The 24496-nt window shown below is 39.6% G+C and overlaps 1 protein-coding gene across 1 annotated transcript in view; it reads right to left on the reverse strand.

Annotated features, from left to right (window-relative positions):
* The window catches only part of tulp4a (TUB like protein 4a), a 197762-nt gene that overhangs the window by 68949 nt on the left and 104317 nt on the right, over positions 1-24496 (reverse strand). Inside the window, exons 7-8 of the mRNA XM_073051677.1 lie at positions 22724-22948; positions 5009-5243 (exon numbers count right to left, since the gene is read on the reverse strand). Coding sequence (XP_072907778.1) covers positions 5009-5243; positions 22724-22948 — 460 coding nt within the window. The remainder of the gene's footprint in view (positions 1-5008; positions 5244-22723; positions 22949-24496) is intronic.

A 24496-nucleotide genomic window follows, 5' to 3' on the forward strand; every position in this document is an offset into this window, starting at 1 on the left:
GGTGCATCCCTCCCTTTTTGTTCTTTTGCATTTAAATCCTTTACCTTCCAGCTTCTTACGGTTAAGATTTATGTTCGTTTTAATGTGTAAACATATTATAGTTTAAGTAGTATGCAATATACATTCTTTTCATAAATACAGCTCTGTGGTGATATAGTTTTGATTACTTTTTTATATATTATAAGGTTGGCTTGGAGTTGAGTAGTGGGAGGGTGGAGTGGTAACTACACAATTTTACTATGGGTACTTTGCTTAATTGTTATGAATTGTACTTTGTTACATACATTTTGCACTGTATAAACCTCTTTATTGCTTTTTTTGGTTTTGTTACATTGTAAAAACACAAAAGAAAAAAAGAAAAAAAGAACTTCTTATTTTTCTTTCATTTTCCAGCACTGCAGTTTTTTTTTTATTTTGAGGGACTTCTCAGGCTCTACTTTGAATATGTGATGACTGAGCCTCCACAGCCCCCAGAATAGAGAATTCCAAAGGTTTGCTGCATTCTTAGTGAAAAAAAATCCTCATCTTCACCCCAAATGTCCTTTTTAAGACTATTCTAGACATTTTCCATGTCTCCACCCTGTCAAAGTCCAGAATAATTTTGTAAGTTTCAAACAGATTTTCTCTCATTTCTCTAAACTTGTGAATACAGACCTAGTCTACTGAAACTCTATGGCAAACCCATTCAAATGGTCTGTCTAGTGAACTTTCATTACACTCCATCAGCAAGTACTGCCTTTTAAAAAAAACAACTAGGTGTGGTCTCACCAAGGTTCTACATAATTAGAAACAGAATTGTACAGCACAGAAACAGGCCATTTTGGCTCACCTCATCCATGCCATCTGTGATGCCCATCTCTGCCCATTCCATTTAGCTGTATCAGGCCCTGATCTGTACTAGCCTCTTCTCATGCTCTGTGCGATTTCTTCATATCCTTCCATTCCTTAAGCTATCAAATATTTATCCAGCTCCACTTCACATACTGTACTTCTAATGATCCAGCCTTGCACCACCCACCAGGGCAGAAAAGTCCAGAAATACACCACCCTCTGCGAGAAGGAATCTCTACACACTTCAGTTTTAAATGACTGGTCCCTTAACCTGGAGTTATGCCCCCTTGTTCACGACATCCCATGGAAACATTCCACATCTACTCTGTCAAGCCCATTCAGTGCCTTTTATGTTTGAATTGGGTCAACCCTCATATTTCTAAACGCCAAGGAATATAGGCCCAAACTATTTAATTACTCGTGGTAGCACAATATAACTCATCCCAAAAGCTAGCCTGGTGAATGAAGGAGACCAAAATAGTGTTCTAGATGAGACTTTGCCAATGCCCTATACAATTGTAACAAAATTTCAACTCCTTTGCTGTGAAGGTCAAAATGTTGTTTACCTTCTTAACTCCTTCTTGGATTTGCCAGCCAACTTTTTGAGTTTCATCGAGTCAGACATCCTTTGCAGTCACTCTCTTGCAGTCTCTCTCTAGATATAATCTCACTTTTGATTTCTCTTACTGAAGTGCATGATCTCTCACTAAATTCCCTTTGCCAGGGTGCAAGCTGAATCACCTGCAGTGATTAATCAACGCTAGTAAGACAAAGGAGATGGTAAAGGACCGTGGGAACACTAAGCCTGCATTGCTCCCTGCTATTATCGATGGTGAGGACGTGGATGTGGTGAGGACCTACAAATACCTGCAGGTGCACCTGGATGACAGACTTGAGTGAAGCACCAACAACAGGCTCTGTACAAGAAGGGCCAGAATTGCCCCTATTTCCTGAAGAGACTGAGGTCTTTTGAAGAATGCAGGCCTCTCCTTCACGTGTTCTATGAGTCTGTTATCGCCAGTATAATCTTCTCTGCAGTGGTGTGCTGGGGCAATGGCATCAACACGGGTGATGCCAAAAGGCTCAATAAACTGATTAGAAAAGCTAGCTTCATTATAGGAGTCAAACTAGACACACTGGAGGCTGTGGTAGAACAAAGGACCCTACGGAAAATCTTGGCAATTCTGGACAATGTTTTTCACCCTCAGCATGCCATTTTGGCTGAACAGAGTAACACTTTTAGTAATAAACTAAGAGAACTGTGCTTCTCCAAAGAGAAGCCAATATGTTCTATATTGAGTCAACCTATAGCTGGGGAAGTGATGCTTGCCCTCCTGTTGAGACTATTAGACTTATTTTCTATTCTTTCTACTTCTCTTCTAATATTTATATCTATGCACTTGTAATGCAACTGTGACACTATAAGTATCTATTTATCTTATTGAAAAATAGTCACATTGGCTATATTCCAGTCTTCTGGTATCCAATTCCCCCCCCAATCCTGAAGTTCAAGGAATTACAAAAAAAATTACTATCAAAGGGTCCACCAACACTGTAGCCACCTCTTTAAAAATCCTAACATGCAGTTCATTTGGGCTTGAAAACTTTCTCTGCTAATTACCCATCTATTTTCATTTCATCTACAAACTTCTAAATCTAACCGCCCCTACATTCTAAGTTATAGAACATAGACCATCACAGAACAGTACAAGTTCTTTGGCCCCCGATGTTGAGCCAACTTTTTAACCTACTTTAAGATCAATCTAGCCCTCCATGTGCCTATCTAAGACCTTCATACCTCTAACGTATCTGCTTCTACCACCATCCCTGGTAAGGGGCACCTAACAACACCTCCATCCCCCACACTTTCTTGCAATCACCTTAAAGTTATGCACCCTCATATTATGACACCTTCATATTAGCCATTTCCACCCTGGGAAAAAATCACTAGCTCTCCACTCACTCTATGCCTCTTATCACCTTGTACACCTCTATCAACTTACCTCTCATCCTCCTGCACTCCACAGAGAAAATGCAGTCCCCCAATTAATGAAATTAAATCTTTAGAAAGAGGTGACATAAGACCGGAAGATGTAGAGTCCTTGTGGGTAGAGTTAAGAAACTGCAAGGGTTAAAAGACCCAGAATGGAGTTATGTACAGACCTCCAAACAGTAGCCAGGATGTGGAATACAAATTACAATGGGAGATAGAAAAGGTGTGTGTAAAGGGCAGTGTATTGGGGGAATTTCAATATGCAGGTAGATTGAGAAAATCAGGTTGGTGCTGGATCCCAAGTGAGTGTATTAGAAGAATGCATACTAGATGGCTTTTTAGAGCAGCTTGGGGTTAATCCCAGTAGGAAAAGGCATTTCTGGATTTGATGTTGTATAAATAAATTAGATTTGATTATGGAGTTAAGGTAAAGGAATCTTTAGGAGACAATGGCCATAATATGACTGAATTCACACTGTAGTTTGAGGGGGAGAAACTAAAAATTAGATTTATCAATATTACAGTGGAGCAAAGGGAATTACAAGGGCACGAGAGAGGAACTGGTCAAAGTTAATTGAAAGGGGACACTAGCAGGGATGATGGCAGAATAGCAAATTTCTGGGAGCAATTTGATGAGTTCCCAAGTAGTAGTATTCTAATGGAAGGATGAGGAAGCCATGACTGACAAGTTGCTATTACTAAAGAGAAGGTGCTTGGGAAGCTGAAAAGTCTGAAAGTAGACAAGTCACCCGAACTAGATGGGTTACACTTCAGGGTTCTGAAAGAGTTAGCAGAAGAGATTGTGGGGCACTAGTTATGATCTTTCAAGAATCACTAGATTCTGGAAAAGCCCTGGAGGAATGAAAAATTACAAATGTCATTCCACTCATTAAGGGAAAGCAGCAGAAGAAAGGAAATTATATGCCATTTGGCCTAATCTCAGTGGCTGAGAAGATCTTGGAATCCATTAAGGATGAGGTTTCAGGGTACATGGAGGCAAATGATAAAATGGGCCAAAGTCAGCACGGTTTCCTTAAGGGGAAATTTTGTCTGACAAATCTGTTGTAATTCTTTGAGGAAATAACAGGCAGAATAGACAAAGGAGAGTGAATAAATGTTGTTTACTTGGATTTTTAGAAAACCTCTAATAAGGTGCCATACATAAGGCTGCTAAATAAGGTGAAAGCCCATGGTATTACAGAAGAGATAATAGCTTGGATAGAAAATTGGCTGACGGGCAGGAAACAGAGTGGAAATAAACGGGAGCTTTTCTGGGTGGCTACCAGTGACCAGCAAGAAAGACAAATGCAATATCAGCATTCAGTTCAAGAGGACTAGAATATAAAAGCAAGGATGTAATGCTGAGGCTTTATAAGGCATTGGTCAGACCATACTTGGGAGTTTTGAGGGCTGTTTTGGGCCTCTAAGTAAGGATGTCCTGGCATTGGAGACCGTCCAGAGGGAGTTCATGAGAATGATCCTTGGAGCATTTGATAACGCTGGGTTTGTTTTGCTGGAGTTGAGAAGAATGGAGGCGGGGGGGGGGGGGGGGGGTGTCTCATTGAAACCTATTGACCCTAGTCAGTCTTCAACCACACTGGTCTGTCAGCTGGATATTCCAGCCTGGTCCACGGATGTCCCACGTCTGAGACATGTCATCATCCTTTAAGTGCAGAACAAACGCTTAAGACTCCGGCCCATCCTCTAATTCCCAAACAATTTTTGCACCCAAAACTCTAACATGACCCCTATGCCCATCTTGGTCCTGGAAGACCACCCACCAACACAAAAAAACCAAAAACAATTAAAGCTGAGCCGCTAACTTAATGTAAGTCACAGCTTGAACATTATCTCTATCTTCCTTTATCCCATACTTTCCTGTGTTTTCCTCCATTCACTCCTTTCCTAGTACTAACATTGACTTAAGTTCTGTAAATTTTCAATTCAGGCAACAATTCAACTTAAAATATTAATTGTCTCCACAGATGATGTTCAACTTGCTGAGTATTTCCAGCATTTTGTTTTTATTGTAGATTTTCCGTAATTTGTAATAAAATTTCAGTATTACAAAGATACTTAGAAATTATAGTGTTCCTCAAAAGGCTTTCAAAATTAACAAACCAGCATGAAATTATTCCATTTTAAATTTTCATGCTTCAAAATTGAATCAAAAGCTGTTCATACCTGTTTTAGCATCCGTTTTAGGATCCATTATGACAAATTCTGGCCGAAGTTTACTAATTCTCCTCCCTTTTAAGATTGGTACTAATCCACCCAGGTATTCCAGATACAAGGTATAGCATGGCCCTCCTACTTCTGGGTCATCCTCTGTACGCTTCATAGTGCAGTGCAATCTTTCATTTCCTGCTGTTGGATAACTTACAAAATCCCGCATATTATTTGGGTCTGGGATTGGAGGCTAAATGAAGACAACAATAATTAGTTAAATAACCAACTTAGTTCATAAGAATTATATTTCTGTAGCAATAATACACTTACAATGCAATAAAGTTAAAATTCATCACAACTATTTCATATTTGGTGCAGCTCACTTTAACATTTTTAAAATTTGTTCACAGAATGTAATACCAGGGTTTATTGACCATTCCCAATTTCTCCTGCACTGAAATTAAGTTTATTTAAGAATAAACCAAGTCAGAATAGGTTTGCTTGATAGGTTGCCTTTCCTGATGGCTATTACTAAATCTTGAGGGTTTTTCCAATGACAGCCCAGTATCTTACTGTTACCAAGATCTGTTATTTTTAAATTTCAGGATTATATGAAATCCAATGCCCCCCAAAATAAATAAAGCTCTTACTAAACTGTTGCAGCAACAAATCCAATTTTCAGAAAACCATCTCTAACACAGTCTGAATTTCCAAAACACCCTTTTTACTAGACTAGAGATTTCATTGTAATGTTTTACATGCCAATTGATTGAGACTTCAAATACTAACACAAAAGACCATCTGAAGTGGAAGACACTTTTAACTTGTACTAGTTATTCAAAAGCACAGGTTTTTAAAGTGATCCACTTTAAGCTATTCACATCAATACTTCCACAGTATTTTGCTATCAGTCTCTGCAAGAGGAGAAAAATGCTAATCCATAACACATATTCTAAACTAGAATGGGATAATTTTTTTCTTTGCACTTGTTGATTGACAATTACATACATGACTTGTCTTAAATTAGATACCATTTAGCAGCTAAAATTTGACCACAGACCCAGTTCTACCAGTACTGTGAACTATGGTGTACTATACAATCAAACAGCAGATATTGCTCCTAGTGAAGAAAACTGTTTGTGAATTGGTCATTGTACCCCAATGTCTGTGGTCAGATCTTGCAGTTTAATCTGCTACAACCTTATTTCTCTGTATAAATTTGGCAAAATTTGCATTATATATAATAATAGAAACATAGAAAACCTACAGCAAAATACAGGTCCTTCGGTCCACAATGCTATGTTGAACATGTCCTTATCTGAGAAATTATCCCCCTTATCCCCCCTATTTTTCTGAGCTCCATATACCTGTCAAGGAGCATATCCTGCTTCCACCACTGTCGCCAGCAACCCATTCCATGCACTCACCACTCTCTGTGTAAAAAACTTAACCCGATAACTCGTCTGTACCTACTTCCATGCACCTTAAAACTGTGCCCTCTCGTGTTAGCCATTTCAGCCCTGACTATCCACATGATCAATGCCTCTCATCATCTTATACACCTCTATCAGGTCACCTCTAATCCTTTGCCACTCCCTTATCCTGGCAACATCCTTGAAAATCTCCTCTGCACCCTTTCTATGGTTTCCACATCCTTCCTATAGTAAGGTGACCAGAACTGAGCACAGTACTCCAAGTGGGGTCTGACCAGGGTCCTACATAGCTGCAACATTACCTCTCAGCTCTTAAACTCGATCCCACGATTGATGAAGGCCAATGCATCGTATGCTTTCTTAACCACAGAGTCAACCTTGATTGTCCTATGGATTCAGACCGCCAAGATCCCTCTGATCCTCCACACTGCCAAGAGTCTTACCATTAATACTATATTCTGTCATCATATTTGACCTACCAAAATGAACCACCTCACACTTATCTGGGTTGAACTCCATCTGCCACTTCTCAGCCCAGTTGTGCATCCTATCAATGTCCCGCTGTAATCTCCAACAGCCCTCCATACTATCCACAACACTTCCAACCTTTGTGTCATCAGCAAATTTACTAACCCATCCCTCCACTTCTTCATCCAGGTCATTCTTAAAAATCACGAAGAGTAGGGGTCCCAGAACAGATCCCTGAGGCACACCACTGGTGACTAACCTCCATGCAGAATATGAACCATCTACAACCACTATTTGCCTTCTGTGGGCAAGCCAGCTCTGGATCCACAATGCAATTTCCTCCTGCCAAACTTCAGTAAGAAGGTTGGTTTTCCTCTATTTATTTTAATATTCACAGTCATAAAAATATACCGTGTCAATAAACTGCTGAAATATTCAATGTTACAAGCCAAGGTCGGTAGAATAAAAATACAAATTCCAGATTCACCAATGCTTTATTTACATCAGAGGTTCCCAACCTAGTTTATGCCATAGACCAATACCATAAAGCAAGGGGTTCGTGGACTCCAGTTTGGGAACCCCTGATTTAAATGGAATGAAAAGTCCATAACTGAAAGTGAACCCAACATGACTGACTTTGCAAATATTGATCATCAAGTAAATAAAACGTGTGCAGCTAAAAATGTTTTCCTTACTGCTTTTGGAAAATGTTCACCAGATGCAGAAATTAGGCCATCTTCAAATGAACGTGGATTCACAAATCAATCAGGAAAAACAACCCCTTTCAAATTGACAAACTCGTACAATGATTTAATTCCATTCATTGATTTAATCAAACCTTTTCTCATAAGTATAAAATGGTGCACCTGATCTGTGCAATGGGCAATATACCAGCTCTTCAGATGGCAGTTCAACTGACTTCCTACTCTACTGATGGACTCAGCATTGAGTTGTGAGGCCACATACATTTCATATCTGGCCCCTCAGCTGTACATCAACCCAGTTACATTTAGTGTAATCCCATTCATTTGAATGGAGGTGCCAAACTTCAGTAAAAAGGTTGATTTTCCTCTATTTATTTTAACCCTGTCTTAATAAATTTGTAACATGGTTTTAAATAATTGGTAATTTTATTCAGTTATTTTAAATGTTTATCTTTAATCATTAGGCAGACATAAAGAGTAGATAGGTCATCAGGCTAGTGAATGGGGTCTTGGCCTTCTGTCACGTGCAGCAAGATGTGCTCCTGGTCAAGTACATGTGAAATGATTGCATTAATGATTTTGACAGGACACACTGGAACTGCATGGCACAAAAATACAGCCCAAGAGTGATGAATGCAAAATACATGCCATGTGGAAGATGATCAGATTCCGTTATGTAGAGTGCAAAACCATTTAGAAAAATATTGAATAACTTAACTGAATGTTTATATACAACTTTGGAAGGGCAAACAACAAATTCTTAATATCTACAAGAAGAATGTTTTGCTCAAAAAAAGTTCCAAGGAGGAAGTAATGAGACACCCACACTCAACAGATTTTTCTTGCTTCAAAAAATCTAAATAATGCTTGTACATAAAAGAATAATTTCACATTTAAAAGAATGATAATAATAAAAAAAGACTGGATTTCCAAGCAGTGTATACTTTATACAAATAAGTAAACAAGTGAAACCAGGTAGGTTAAGCCCTGAGCTGGCAACATAAGGAAACTGTGTCTCAAAACACGACATTGCAATTTTGGAGAATATGCTAACTGCTTTGAAAATCAAACTCCATGGCTTGTAATCCAGTAGGTGCAATCCGCACTGCTATCGTAATTTATACCCAAACAGGACATGTAGATTGATACATAAGCCAATGAGGAAATTTAGTTGAAAATTCCAAAAGGATCTATGAGAGATGAAAGCCAATCAATTACTTCAATTATCAGGAGTTGCCTATGATGCTATTTTTTCAGTGCGTCATTTTCAATCATTTGTGTTTGAAAATAACTAACAATATGAAAATGTAAATGAAAATGCTGGTTCCTCATGTATGATAATCTCTTTTTTTTAAACTTTTTTTGTTTTGACTGTGGGTGTTTTTTTTTAAAAACATATCTTTCGAGCCGCTTTCAGGAGAGATGGGGTTAGATTTAGTGTTAGATTACTCTTTGGCCGTTCTTTGGCCTTTCCCCCCCCCCCCCCCAGGCTTTTGTGGGTGGGGAGGGGTATTTCTATTTTTAGTTTAGATTTTTTCTACTGGGCTGATCTGAAACTATTAAAATGTCCGAAATGTCGTAAATTCAGATTCCCCTTCAAACCTTTTTTTCTCTTCCGGGTTCATGAGTTTGTATTCTGGTTAACCCTCTGCATACCATATGGCTCATTCTAGTAACATGAATAAGATTATCAATTTTGTTTCTTGGAATACAAACGGTTTAAACCATCCGATTAAACGGAATTTTTTTTTTAAAGTATTCCATAGAATGAATGCTCATATCTTTGCACAATAAACTCATGTGAGGAAAGAGGATAATCAGTGTTTTTATTTAGGTTTTGGAAGGGTCAACAATACCATTCGAATTCTCAGGATAAAGTAAATGGAGTTTCTATTTTTATAGATTCTTCAATCTCATTTGTTCATCAGGAAACACTTTCAGATCCGAATGGTAGATTTTTGTTAATTACTGGCTTACTCTGTAACAAAAAAGTTGTTATGGTTAATGTTTATGATCCAAATGCTGATTATCCAGAATTTTTAAGCATTTATTTACATCCCTTCCTAATTTAAATGATTATATGTTGATAATGGGTGGAGATTTTAACTGCTGTCTAAATCCCTGGATGAATAGATCTGCACCTAATCAGACACTTCCGAACAAATCGGCTACTCTTTATCAATTCCCTTATGGTTGATTTGGGAATTTCAGAAATTCGGAGATTTTTACATCCTGAGGATAAAGAATTTTCATTCTTTTCTCATGCATGTCACAATTATTCTAGAATTGTTTTTTTTAATTAATTCTTGCTTAATTCCACTTGTTGCTGATTGTAACTATGATTCCATTGCCATGTCTGAAACTTTCTATCACGTTATTGGCTACATCTTCTAATACTAGACAATGGCGGTTCAAATCTGTCCTACTTCAGGACTCGGACTTTGTTAATTTTATTAAGCAACAGATTGATTTTTTTCTTTTCAACAAACTCTATGGAAGAAATTTCCAGCGGGCTACTATGGGACATTTTTAAAGCATATATCCATGGACAAATTATTTCCTATTCTGCTGGATTGAAAAAATGAACTAATAATGAAATACTTAAGCTGATAAAAGAAATTGATAAGAAATATTCTACTGCTCCTAGTAAGGAGCTTTATAAAAAGAGGGTTGAACTTCAAATGGAGCATAGTTTATTATTAACATCCTCCATTACTAATCAATTAATTAAAACTAGGAGTCAATTTTATATATATATGATGATAAATCTGGTAAATTAATGGCTAATCAATTGAAAACTGCTTCAGTTAAACGCCAGATAATTAAGATTCGTAAATTCAGATGGTTAATCATAATGAGCTAAAGAAAGCTTTTCAAGAATTTTACACTTCTTTATATCAATCAGAATTTCCTTACTATAATGCATGAGTTTTTAATGAAATTGAATATTCTGAAACTACCACCCAATGAATGTTTAACATTAGATGCAGCTGTCATGGAAGAAGAAATAAAGAATGCTATTTCTTCAATGAATTCAGGTAAAGCACCTGGTCTGGTCAGCTATACAGTAGAATTTTAAAAAATCCTTTTCTACTATACTTTCCCCTTGGTTATGCAGAATCTTTAAGGATCCATTATTTATAGGTAAATTACCACAATCTTTTTATAAAGCATCTATTTCCCTAATTCTCAAAAAAGATCAGGATCCTACTGAATGTGCATCATATAGGCCCATATCCTTGCTGAATGTGGATTCCAAGATTTTTTCTAAAATTCTGGCGACCAGATTGGAGAATGCATTGCCTCAAATTATTTCTATTGATCAGACTGGATTTATTAAAAATCATTATTCGTCCTTTAATATTAGGAGACTAATGAATTTTGTTTACATTCCTACTCCAGAATATGTCATTTCACTGGATGCTGAGAAAGCGTTTGACAGAGTTGAATGGACATATTTATTTAGTATGCTTGAGAAATTTAATTTCAGCCCGAAATTTATATCTTGGATTAAACTGACATACCATACACCCTTTGGCTTCGGTATTTACCAATAATCAAAAATCTCCCTTTTTTCAGTTGTTTCAAGGCACCAAGCAGGACAGTCCTCTTAGACCATTATTATTTGATATTGCCTTGGAACCTTTAGTTATTGCTATTCGAGACTCACCTTATATACTTAGTATTACCCGTGGGAATGAGATACATAAGTTATCACTATATGCAGATGTTATGATACCAGCCCCCTCCTTTGCGAGAATCGCAAGAGCCCTAGTGAAGGGGGGGGGGGTCAATGACCCAAGAGAGAGAGAGATGTGCTGAATAGACACCGGAAATGGGAGAGAGAGGGAGACGTGCTGAATACCACGTCCGGGATGCAGAATAAAGCGACCCTGACCATTGTCTCATGAAGACCACGTGTAAAGCCCTCGGGCAAAGTGGGCTGGTTGAGAGAGAGATTGACACCTGTGATCCCGTGAGGAAGTATAAAGGAGAGTCTGGGGGGGACGACCCCTTTAGACGCACCGAGGAGACACGATAGCGATTCCGTCGTAGCGGGAAGCCATTTTGAAGGAAGCCACGTGCATTATATTCTGAATCGGGAGTCTGTGGCTGGAATCACGGACAATCGCTTTTAACTAACAACAGGAAAGCCTGCTCTCCTGGTTCCACAGCTTTGCTTCGTAAGGACCTGGGCAAGTGTTCCTTTTCTCACCAATCTCTCGCTCTCTTTCCAACACGGGAAACCCAGCGGTTCCCAGAAGGCTGAAGCCTGCTGACTTTTGAATGACTGTTATATTTTTTTCCAAATGGACAAGGTATTATCCCCTAGACAACGATAGAGCTTATTTCTGATTGATCATTACTATACCTGCGCTGTAGATTGAGTATTGACGACTTATGGTATCTGAATGTTTGTATTAACCTTCCTTTTTGTGCCCCCTTTATAAATAAAAACGTTTAAAAATGGTACCATCAGACTTCAGTGGACCTCTCTATCTTTGCTGGTAAGTGATCCAGTTATGGGATACGTAACAACTTGGGTGCCTCGTCTCGAGATTTGAAACCTAATTGGGAGGGCAGTGAATCAGGTTTGTAAGTCAAAAAAAAATTAAAAAAATAAATTGGATCTGGTACACGGGTAGCCAGACGGGAAACCAGCAAAGATGGACGTGGATGAATTTATGAAAAACCCGACTGTGGAGGCGCTAGAGGCGGCCACCAAATCAGACTTGTTAAATTTGGCGAAGGGATTGGACCTCGTAGAAGTGAGGTCGTCCATGAAAAAGCGGGAGGTGCGAGGGGTCATAACTCGGTATTACATTGGGAAGAAAGTGTTCGAAGCTGGGGTCTTGGAAAATATCCCTGAAAAAGTACCAGCGAGTGGAATGGATCAGCTAGAGTTGGAGAAATTAAGTTAGGAACATGAATTTAAATGAAGCAGCTGGAAGCGGCTGAGAGAGAGAAAGAATGGGCTGAGAGAGAGAAAGAAAGGGCTGAGAAAGAAAGGGAGCAGGCATTCCACATAAAGGAGTTAGAGGTGAAACGGGACCAGGAGCTCCAACTAAAGACGTTAGAGGTGGGAAAAGAGCGGGACCAAGCTGAAAAGCAAAGACAGCATGAAATTCAGCTAAAAGAGCTAGAAGTAGCCGAGAATGAGAGGGAACGAGCCGAGAACAAGAGGGAACGAGCCGAAAAGCAAAGAGAGTATGAGGACAGACTTGAACAGAGGGAACATGACTTGGAGATGGAAAAGTTAAAGAAAGAGCGAAGAGATCTAGGGTTAGATCGAGAGGAGAGGTTTAATGTTAGTCGGGAGTTGAGGGTAGTACCTCCATTCGAAGAGTCGGATGTTGATAGTTATTTCTTGCTTTTTGAAAAGGTGGCAGTAAATCAGAAGTGGCCCAAAGAGCAGTGGGTGGCGTTGTTACAAAGTGTGTTAAAGGGGAAGGCACAACGAGCATATGCGGCCTTGGCCGTCGAGGAAGGGGAAGCGGAAAATTATGCCAAAGTAAAAGAGGCCATTCTCCGGAGTTACGAGCTAGTACCTGAAGCGTATAGACAAAGGTTCCGAAATTTACGGAAAGGGTGGAATCAAACGTATCCAAGGGTGGAATCAAGCTAGCCTACGAAAAGGGTGTGCTCTTGGACCGTTGGTGCACCGCGGAACAGGTGGACGGGGTTAATGGGCATATCAGGAAGTTATTTCTGATTGAGGAATTAAAAGGGTGTGTTCCGGAGGAGATCTGGATGTATTTGAATGAGAAGGCGAATAAGTCCATCTCAGAAATTGCTAGGTTCGCAGATGAATATGCCCTAACCCACAGGCTAAAGATTTCCTCACCAAAAGGTTACCCGAGAGACCGTCGGAACGGTAGGGAAAGTCCGCCGGCTGAGGCAGAGGTCCCGCCGGGAGCTAGTGGTAAGGTTGTGGGGGAAAGGCCAGGCGGCCCGAGATTTCCGGGCTTGACCTGTTTTAATTGTGGGAAGGGAGGACATATTGCCTCTAGGTGCTTTGCTCCGAGAAAGGAGCCAGAAACAGGGAGAGCAGCGGTCCCTATCGGGTGTGCTGTGGTAATCAGTAAATCGAATAGAGAGCCCCGGGTAGACAGAGTACGAGAAGGGTCAGAGACCTGGCTGTCACCCGGAACCGTGTCCGTGAAGGGGGGGGAGACCCACCCATTCCTGTCCGAATCTGGCGAGACACCGGGGTGGAGCTGTCGTTGATCCGCCGTGAGATACTAGATTTCAGTCGGGGAAGGGGAATGGTCGCCGTGAAGGGGATAGGTACAAGAATAGAAATGGTGCCCCTACATCAGGTAATTATGGATTGTGAGCTGGTATCTGGACCAGTCGAAATAGGGGTGCCAGCAGAATTTCCGAGAACTGATGCGGACGTCCTCCTCGGAAATGATTTAGCCAGGGGACAAGTTTGGACCCGGCTCAAACCGCCTGTGAGGATTGCAGCCCCGCCCCTCGCATCTCCAGTCTGTACCACAGGCGCGAGCATTCGCAGCCTGTCGAGAAAGGCAGCTGAGAAAGCGAGCAGTTTAAATCTGGCCAGTATTGATTTGGCCGAGACGGTCCTACCGACCCTGTACCACGGGGGTTCTGAGGGTGGTAAACCGAAGAGTAGTAAAGTAAAAGGGGTTAAGGGAGAGGAGTGAGATATGCCCTTAGCGAAGAGAAAGGTCCTAGAGGTAGGAAATAAAGATGAGAGACGGGAGAAGCTGTTAAAAGGTCCAGAGTTGGACATGGATGATCTGTCGGGGGTGGCAGCCCTGTTTGAAGAAGTTGTGAGTTATCAAGGTGTTCCCGATAATGAGATGAAGGCAGTTCTAGATGAAAAGGATGCCATTACCTTGGAGAGGTCCACTGGGTTGGCAGACGAGGTTGTTTCAGCCCGCGGGGTTGAGTTTACTCCAGAAGGGAGTTGCCCAGAGAGGAACTGGGAGGATCAGGGGAATTTGGAATCTGAAAAGGGTACGGGTATTGAAAGCCTGGGAGAGGCAGATGTCCCGTTTGAGTGTGTCCAAGATGTGGATGCACGTGGTACTGAACCTAGTAATGGAGCTCAGAACAAGTCTGAGGTATTTGATTCAGTTGAAGAGGATTGCAGTCCCTGTGGGTCAGATGGACTGGGTTTAGTGAAGACAGGGTTAACCCTGGTAATTGGGGGAAGAGAGGGTTCCCAGGTGTTGGTACACGAAGGGGTGGTGAACCTTAAAGTGGAACTCGACCATGGGGGAATAAACATAATTATTGAAGGGAACGGGAAGTTTGTAGTTCCCAAATCGAATGAAGAAAATTTAGAGTTTAAATTGGTGTCAGAAGAAGCAACCAAGCTACAGAAACGAGTGCTTGGGAACGCGGTGCCTGCGCATCGATTACCGGTTGATTTGGAATGTAAAGGTGCCCCACACGCTGTTGTTATTCAAGAGAGCGCTGTGAAAAAGCCGGAATTTAAATGCGGCCTGAGGGAAAGGTTCGAACTGAAACCCATCAGCCTGCATGGTCCTGACAAAAGGGCCAGCCGCCTGGGTAAAATTACAGAATTGGGTGAAAATGGTCTAAGTGGTGTTGATACGATGACCCCGATGAACGAGACGGGCGGGAGTTCACCACGCCAAATTACTCAAGTTCCCCACGGGGGGACTCCCCGAAAAAGAGGCGACGGTTAATTGAAGTCTGATGCTACAAGATTTTCAGTACGGTACGCGGTGTTAAGATATTAAAGCAAGGGACACTGTAATCGTTAACTGCTTAGATACTGACTTGAATGTATAACAGTAGTACTCTGTGAAAAGAAAAGCTTGTGTATGGTGGTAGGTTCCAAAAATCCTGTAAGACGCTATACCACTGTTTTTAACCGCTGGTAAAAAAAAACATTTAAGAGCGGAGGTGTTATGATACCAGCCCCCTCCTTTGCGAGAATCGCAAGAGCCCTAGTGAAGGGGGGGGGGGGGGGGGGTCAATGACCCAAGAGAGAGAGAGACGTGCTGAATAGACACCGGAAATGGGAGAGAGAGGGAGACGTGCTGAATACCACGTCCGGGATGCAGAATAAAGCGACCCTGACCATTGTCTCATGAAGACCACATGTAAAGCCCTCGGGCAAAGTGGGCTGGTTGAGAGAGAGATTGACACCTGCGATCCCGTGAGGAAGTATAAAGGAGAGTCTGGGGGAGACCCCTTTAGACGCACCGAGGAGACACGATAGCGATCCCGTCGTAGCGGGAAGCCATTTTGAAGGAAGCCATGTGCGTTAGATTCCGAATCGGGAGTCTGTGGCTGGAATCACGGACAATCGCTTTTAACTAACAACAGGAAAGCCTGCTCTCCTGGTTCCACAGCTTTGCTTCGTAAGGACCTGGGCAAGTGTTCCTTTTCTCACCAATCTCTCTCTCTCCAACACGGGAAACTCAGCAGTTCCCAGAAGGCTGAAGCCTGCCGACTTTTGAATGACTGTTATATTTTTTCCAAATGGACAAGATATTATCCCCTAGACAACGATAGAGCTTATTTCTGATTGATCATTACTATACCTGCGCTGTAGATTGAGTATTGACGACTTATGGTATCTGAATGTTTGTATTAACCTTCCTTTTTGTGCCCCCTTTATAAATAAAAACGTTTAAAAATGGTACCATCAGACTTCAGTGGACCTCTCTATCTTTGCTGGTAAGTGATCCAGTTACTGGATACGTAACACAGATGATTTGTTACTATACATCTCTAATCCTGAGAAATCCATTCCTACAGTAATATCCCTGCTTGCTCAGTTTAGTAATTTTTCTGGCTACAAAGTGAATCTTAATAAGAGTGAACTCTTCCCATTAAACATGCAGGTTCCAATTTATAGACGTTCACCATTCAGATTGGTTACTGACTATTTTACTTATCTGGGTGTTAAAATTACTAAGAAATTTAAGGATTTATTTAAGGTCAATTTTTTTTTACCTTTAATTGATCAGGTTAATCAATTGCTTACTAAATGATCCCCATTGTCTTTATCACTGATTGGTCGAATCAATGCTATTAAGATGATTATTCTACCTAAATTTTTATATCTATTTCAAACGGTACCAATTTTTATTCCTAAATCCTTTTTTGATACTATTGACTCTAAGATTTCTTCATAGATATGGCAAAATAAAAATCCTAGGTTAAATAAAGAATACTTACATAAGTCTAAAAAGGATGGTGGTTTGGCATTACCAAATTTAAGATTTTATTATTGGGCAATTAATATCTGATATTTAATATTTTGGACACAGAATTTGGATATAATTCCAAGTCCGCAACGGGTAAACCTTGAATGTAAATCTGTACATTTGTACATAGGGTTTTCATTGGTTTCTATTTTAGGGACTTCACTTCTCTTTGTTCTTTCTAAACTGAATAAACAAATGGCTCATCCAGCAATTAAATATAAACTACGAATATGGTTTCAGTTTCATAAATTTTTTGGTTTGAATAAATTTATCCTATCAAGCCCTATTACATCGAATTTTTTTTCCAACCCTGTATTGGATCAAGCCTTTTTGAGATGGAAAATGAAGGGCATAATATGATTTTGCGACTTATTTTTGGATAACTGATTCATGTCTGTTTCATACTGTTAAAGGTCTAGACGGGCTAGAGTTTGTAAAATATGTCCAGGAAAGTTTTCTAAATTAATATATAGAGGTACTGACTAGAGAGGATGCAATATTATATCTTGTATTAGGAAATGAGTTAGGACAGGTGACGGAAGTGTGTGTAGGGAAACACTTTGGTTCCAGTGATCACAACACCATTAGTTTCAACTTGATCATGGATAAAGTTAGATCTGGTCCTCGGGTTGAGGTTCTAAACTGGAAAAAGGTCAAATTTGAAGAAATGAGAAAGGATCTAAAAAGTGTGGATTGGGACAGGTTGTTCTCTAGCAAGGATATCGTTGGGAAGTGGGAGGCCTTCAAAGGAGAAATTTTGAGAGTGCAGAGTTTGTATGTTCCTGTTAAAGGCAAAGTTCCTGATTAAAGGCAAAGTGAATAAGGATAAGGAACCTTGGTTCTCTAGGGATATTGGAACTCCAATAAAGAAGATGAGAGAGATGTATGACATGTATAGGAAATGGAGCAAATAAGGTACTGGAGTATAAAAAGTGCAAAAACATACTTAAGAAAGAAATCAGGAGGGCTAAAAGGCATGACGTAGCTTTGGCAGTCAAGGTGAAGGATAATCCAAAGAGCTTCTACAGTTATATTATGAGCAAATGGATAGCAAGGGATAGAAACATAGAAAATAGGTGCAGAAGTAGGCTATTCGGCCCTTTGAGCCTGCACCGCCATTCAGTATGATCATGGCTGATCATCCAACTCTGAACCCTGTACCTGCTTTCTCTCCATACCCCCGATCCCTTTAGCCACAAGGGCCATATCTAACTTCCTCTTAAATATAGCCAATGAACCGGCCTCAACTGTTTCCTGTGGCAGAGAATTCCACAGATTCACCACTCTCTGTGTGAAGAAGTTTTTCTTCATCTCGGTCCTAAAAGGCTTCCCCTTTATCCTTAAACTGTGACCCCTCGTTCTGGACTTCCCCAACATTGGAAACAATCTTCCTGCATCTGGCCTGTCCAATCCCTTTAGAATTTTATACGTTTCAATAAGATCCCCCCTCAATCTTCTAAATTCCAATGAGTATAAGCCTAGTCGATCCAGTCTTTCTTCATATGAAAGTCCTGCCAGCCCAGGAATAAAGTTGGTCCTCTTGAAGATCAGAGTGGCCGGCTATGTATGGAACCAAAAGAAATGGGGGAGATCTTAAATGGGTTTTTTTTTTTTAAGGAAACTGGCATGGAGTCAATGGAAATAAGGCAAACGGATAGTGAGGTCATGGAACCTATCCAGATTGAAGAGGAGGAGGTGCTTGCTATCTTGAGCAAATCAGAGTAGATAAATCCCCAGGACCTGACAGGGTATTCTCTTTGACCTTGAAGGAGACTAACGTTGAAATTGCAGGGGTCCTGGCAAATACATTTAAAATGTCAGTATCTACAGGTGAGGTGCCGGAGGATTGGAGGATAGCTCATGTTGTTCCATTGTTTAAAAAAGGCTCTAAAAGTAATCCGGGAAATTATAGGCCAGTAAGTTTGACACTGGTAGTAGGTAAATTATTGGAAGGAGTACTAGGAGATAGGATCTACAAGTATTTAGATAGACAAGGACTTATTAGGGAGAGTCAACACAGCTTTGTGTGTGGTAGGTCACGCTTAACAAATCTATTAGAGTTTTTTGAGGAGGCTACAAGGGAAGTGGATGAAGGGAAGGCAGTGGATGTTGTCTACATGGACTTCAGTAAGGCCTCTGACAAGGTCCCACATGGGAGGTTAGTTAGGAATATTCAGAAACTAGGTACACATGGTGAGGTAAGTAAATTGGATTAGACATTGGCTCAATGGGAGAAGTCAGAATGTGATAGTGGAGGATTGCTTCTCTGAGTGGAGGCCTGTGACTAGTGGTGTGCCACAGCAATCAGTGCTGGGTCCATTGTTATTTGTCATCTATATCAATGATCTGGATGATAATGTGGTAAATTGGATCAGCAAGTTTGCTGATGATACAAAGATTGGAGGTGTAGTGGACAGTGAGGAAGGTTTTCAAAGCTTGCAGAGGGATCTGGACCAGCTGGAAAAATGGGCTGAAAAATGGCAGATGGAGTTTAATACAGACAAGTGTGAGGTATTGCACTTTGGGAGGAAAACCTAAGGTAGTATATACAAGGTAGGGCACTGAGGAGAGCAGTAGAACAGAGAAATCTGGGAATACAGACACAAAATTCCCTAAAAATGGCATCACAGGTAGATAGGGTAGTAAAGAAAGCTTTTGGTACATTGGCCTTTATAAATCAAAGTACTGAGTATAAGAGTTGTAATGTTATGGTGAGGTTGTATAATGCATTGGTGAGGACGAATTTGCAGTACCGTGTGCAGTTTTGGTCACCGAATTACAGGAAGGATATTAATAAGGTTGAAAGAGTGCAGAGAAGGTTTTCAAGGATGTTGCCGAGACTTGAGAAACTTAAGTTACAGAGAAAGGTTGAATAAATTAGGACTTTATTCCCTGGAGCGTAGAAGAATGAGGGGAGACTTGATAGAGGTATATAAAATTACGATGAGTATAGATAGAGTGAATGCAAGCAGGCTTTTTCCACTGAGGCTAGGGGAGAAAAAAACCAGAGGACATGGGTTAAGGGTGAAATGTTTAAAGGGAACATTAGGGGGGCTTCTTCACACAGAGTGGTGGGAGTGTGGAATGAGCTGCCAAATGAAGTGGTAAATGCGGGCTCACTTTTAACATTTAAGAAAAACTTGGACAGGTACATGGATGAGAGGTGTATGGAGGGATATGGGCCAGGTGCAGGTCAGTGGGACGAGGCAGAAAAATGGTTCAGCACAGCCAAGAAGGGCCAAAAGGCCTGTTTCTGTGCAGTAATGTTCTATGGTTCTATGGTCTTTTGAACAGTTATCTAATAGATATAATTTGCCCAGATCCCATTTTTCTTTAGATACTTACAAATTAGAAACTTTTTGAATACTACTTTATCTACTTTTCCGACTTCATATCCAACTGATATCACGGAAAAAGTTCTAGGTTTAAACCCTTATCAGAAGGGTTTAATAACTACTATGATATGATTATGAAAATATAGCCAAGTATATCTAATAAAATTAAAAATGAATGGGAAAGAAAGGGAACTTCAACTTGTATTACCAATAGAGAATTGGGAGAAAATTTTTCAATTAGTTAGCTTTTCCTCTATATGTGCTAAACATGCGTTAAACATGCGTTAATACAATTTAAGGTGATGCATAGGACCCACATGTCCCTATGCATAAACTAGATAAAGATAAACTAGCTCGTTTTTACTCTCATATAAATCCTGTCTGTGATAGATGTCATTCTGCGGTAGCTTCTATGACCCACATGTTCTGTTCTTGACCACTTTTGGAAAAATACTGGAAAGATATTTTTGATACTATTTCAACAGCTTTGCACATTGATATACAACCTCATCCTACTACTGCAATTTTTGGCTTACCAATGATGGAACATAGTTATTTATCCTCCTCAACTCATCGGATGATTGTTTTTGCTACATTAATAGCTGGAAATCTATTCTGTTAAATTGGAAAGTGATTAACCCTCCTACTATTCTTCAATGGTTTTCCCAAACTATATCATGCTTAAGTTTAGAAAAAATCAGAAGTGTCACTTTTGACCCTTCGGTTAAATATGAAGCAACTTGGAGACCATTTATTCAACACTTTCATATGATGTAATGTGACCTTTCCGAATTCCTTTTATTAACCTTAAATATATGGATAGAGGAGCAGAACTAATGACATTAATGATTCTATCTGATGTAATATAATAGCCCAGCTTTGTTTAGTTTAGTATACTTTTTTTTTTCCTTTTTTTTTCGATTTTGGGTTTTTTTTCCCTTTTGATATTTTTTCACTTTTTTCAAATCATGTTTAATTACATTTAGAGTTTGGGAAGCTTAGTATACTTATGTTATTTCTAGTTTATTTTCACATATGCAATTATCAATGATGTAATCCCAATCTCTTTGCACTATTACTGTTGTTATGTATATGAATTTGAAAATTATAAAAAGATTGAAAAAGAAAGAAGAAAGGAGTTGCAAGAGTGAGAACTTGAAGAACCAATTCTATAATTTTTACCTATTGTGGCACAAGGTTTTCTCCCAATAGTCAAGCAGCAACCTTCACTTATGGAAAATGTTTCTAAAGAGTGGTAGTGAAAATTTATTTCAGTAAATCCCCAATAATTTGAAAACAACATCTTTTGCCAACAGCTGACTATCAGGTGGGGATAAAGATTGGAATTCGGTATGGGTCAAACTCAGTTGGTACCAAATTCTTACTCTAGGAGTTGAACAGCAACGGTGATGGCAAAGGCCCCTTGTTTCCACAGATGCTGCTCAACCTGCTAAGTTCCTCCAGCAGTTTATTTCTTGTTTCAGATTATATCACCTGCATTGTTTTGCAATATACAAAATCGTTGGAGGAATTCAGTGAGTCAGGCAAGATCTATGGAGGGAAACAAACAGTTAAGGCCCTTCCATCAGTCTCTTGTACCCTTCTTGCTCTTGGCATAGATGATGAAATGGGAATGTAATAAGTACTTTACCAGATCTATGCCATAAAGCAAGAGGGGGGAAAGTTTAAACAAAATGTGCAGTAAGGTGAGAGGGGGCACATTTGCTTGGAATGTGCTGTGAAGAGTGGTGTTGGAAGCAGATGAAATAATGGTTTTACGAAGCACTTAAGACGGGCACATGAACATGCAGGAAATGGAAGGACATTGATCACGTACGGACAGATAGGCTTAGTTTAATCTGATATCATGTTCAGCACAGACATCTTGGGCTAAAAGGATTATTCCTGTGCTTTATTGTTCTGCTCTATGTTCATGAATAATGGTGGTTAATAACTGTCCAAGCTTCAGAAGTGGAGAACACCATTTTAACTTTTGGGATCTCAAAAATAACACTACAGAAGATTGAGACAAAATTGCTAAGTTCATAGCCCATTTTGATGTTTCCTACAATGATCCTTAAAGGTAGACCATAGGCAACTTCTTTCTAACTAAGTTATTACAGGGATAAGTAATGGATAACAATATTTAATTTTATAAGACATTAGATTGAAAGTGATGGCTGAACACAGAATTAGCAAATGCCATTTTCACCATGCTTGAAAACAGGTTATCTATATTTAGAAAGCAGTAGATGTGAAAAATCTATCTTCTGCATTAATAATCTGGGATGATATAATGGTTTTAGTAATGAATCTGCTGGGCAAATCAAGCAGTAACACCCACAAAGAGTTTTTACACAACACCATGTGATTACATAATACACGGCTAGATATCTGGACCTATTCTAGAGGTATGTAGTGTATACAGGTAAATACATCCGGTATATATATCTTGCATCAATTCCATTACGTAAATGAAAGTAACATCTTTGATGCCGCATAATTTTTAACCTCTCACAACATTCAATACTCACTGTAAGGACTGCAATTTAATGTTTTTAATAATAGTAAATACCTTAATTGTTGATACAAAGGCAGCAGTGAGGTATGAACAAAGACGAGGTGGAAGTGTTAATTTACTGAAGTCTTTTTCATCACGAAGAGAAATGACAATTGCCTGCTGACACAATAATTGCAAGTTGGCAATCCTGTGCTCCACACGAACAACATACAAGGCAGGTCCAGAAGACAGGAACAAGCGGGAGTCACGATGACCCCAACAGATGGCTGTAATAGGACGCTAAAAAGTAAAAAGGCATATTACTGCTGAGCAGTACAGCTCATTCAAAAAATATGATGCAAATACATTACACAGCTTCTCATTTACTTTATATAGTATGTGCAGACAACCAATATAATCAAATGATCTTGGAACAGCCTCACAAGTTAAGCTTCACTAATTATCTATTTATTACCTTTTAATGACGCAAGACATGCAACAAAATGTTTATCTGCAAGTAAAATACTGGGGCTGATTATTAGTATTGGGACTCTGTGGTTTATTATCTCTGGATAGACCACCAGACCTTGCTGAATCAGGATGTACAGTAGGAGGAAGGGAGATTGGGGTTGTTGAAGTTTGATGATTGTAAAGAGGTGAATGAATGCAACATAACTAAACTATTTTTCAAACTAGAATTTTCCAGTATTGTTTTAGTCGCAGTATGGACATTGAGACTCAAAGTTAGGGAGAAGTGATGTGGGTTTACAGCTGGGATGAATAATAAAGAGTCAGAAATTAAATGAAATTTAAAGTTATGTTCTTGGATATTTTGCCTTAACCAATGCCAAGACAGCGTTTCTTAAGATTTTCAGTGTTTCATTATTTGCCCGATACACAATTATAGAATCAAAGTCATACAGAAAGAGGACTTTCAGCCCACTATATCCAACCATTATTCTTATCAATACAAATCTCATTTACACACATTTGATCCGTTGTCTCCCAGCCTTGATGATTTAAGTACTTGTCTAAATACCTTCCAGCTCATCACTCCATCCACCCTCCCCCTCACCTGGTCTCACCAAACACTTGCCAGCTTATGCTCCTCTATGTCATGGTTGATGAAAGGTACGTCATGGTGCTACTTTCAGTGATCTATGGAGCAGTACCCTGACGTCCATCTGTTCATAAACATTCCTTTGACTCTACCATTTACCGTTAATGTCCTATATCACTGGCCTTCTCAAATGCATCACCTTGCAAATGTCACATTAAATACCATTTGGCATTAGTCCGCTCAACTTTCCAGCTGATCAATACCATGCTGTAGCCTTAGACTTTCCTCCTCACTGTCTGCAATATTACAAATCCCAGACACACACATGAATCTTTGGTAATTATCTCCTTTGTTTGATAACCTGATCTTATATACCAAGTCACTACTAAAATGATTAAAAAATAGTTTTTAGAAAACTTTGCAAGCACATAATCTGACTTCTTTAATGTTCAAAAGAACCTTAGGTTTCCTGAAACCATAATACTTCTACCAAAGCTGCTAGATTAGAAGGTTGATGATTCTTTTGCTGAGACCTATCTAATAATACATCAACAGTGCTAAATAATCAGTAAAATGTAATGTACACTAATAAACATTCATCTGAGTTAAGAAACAGCAAGGGTAAAAAGATGTTGACAGCAGTTATATTACAGACCTCCCAACAGTGGCTGGGAGGTGGATCTCAGATTACAACAGGAAATATAAAAGGTGTGACAAAAGGGCAATGTTATGGTAGTTATGGGAGATTTTAACTTGCAGGTCAAATGGGAAAATCAGGTTGGTAATGG

Source organism: Hemitrygon akajei, chromosome 7 (assembly GCF_048418815.1).
Source record: "Hemitrygon akajei chromosome 7, sHemAka1.3, whole genome shotgun sequence".
Classification (NCBI taxonomy): domain Eukaryota; kingdom Metazoa; phylum Chordata; class Chondrichthyes; order Myliobatiformes; family Dasyatidae; genus Hemitrygon; species Hemitrygon akajei.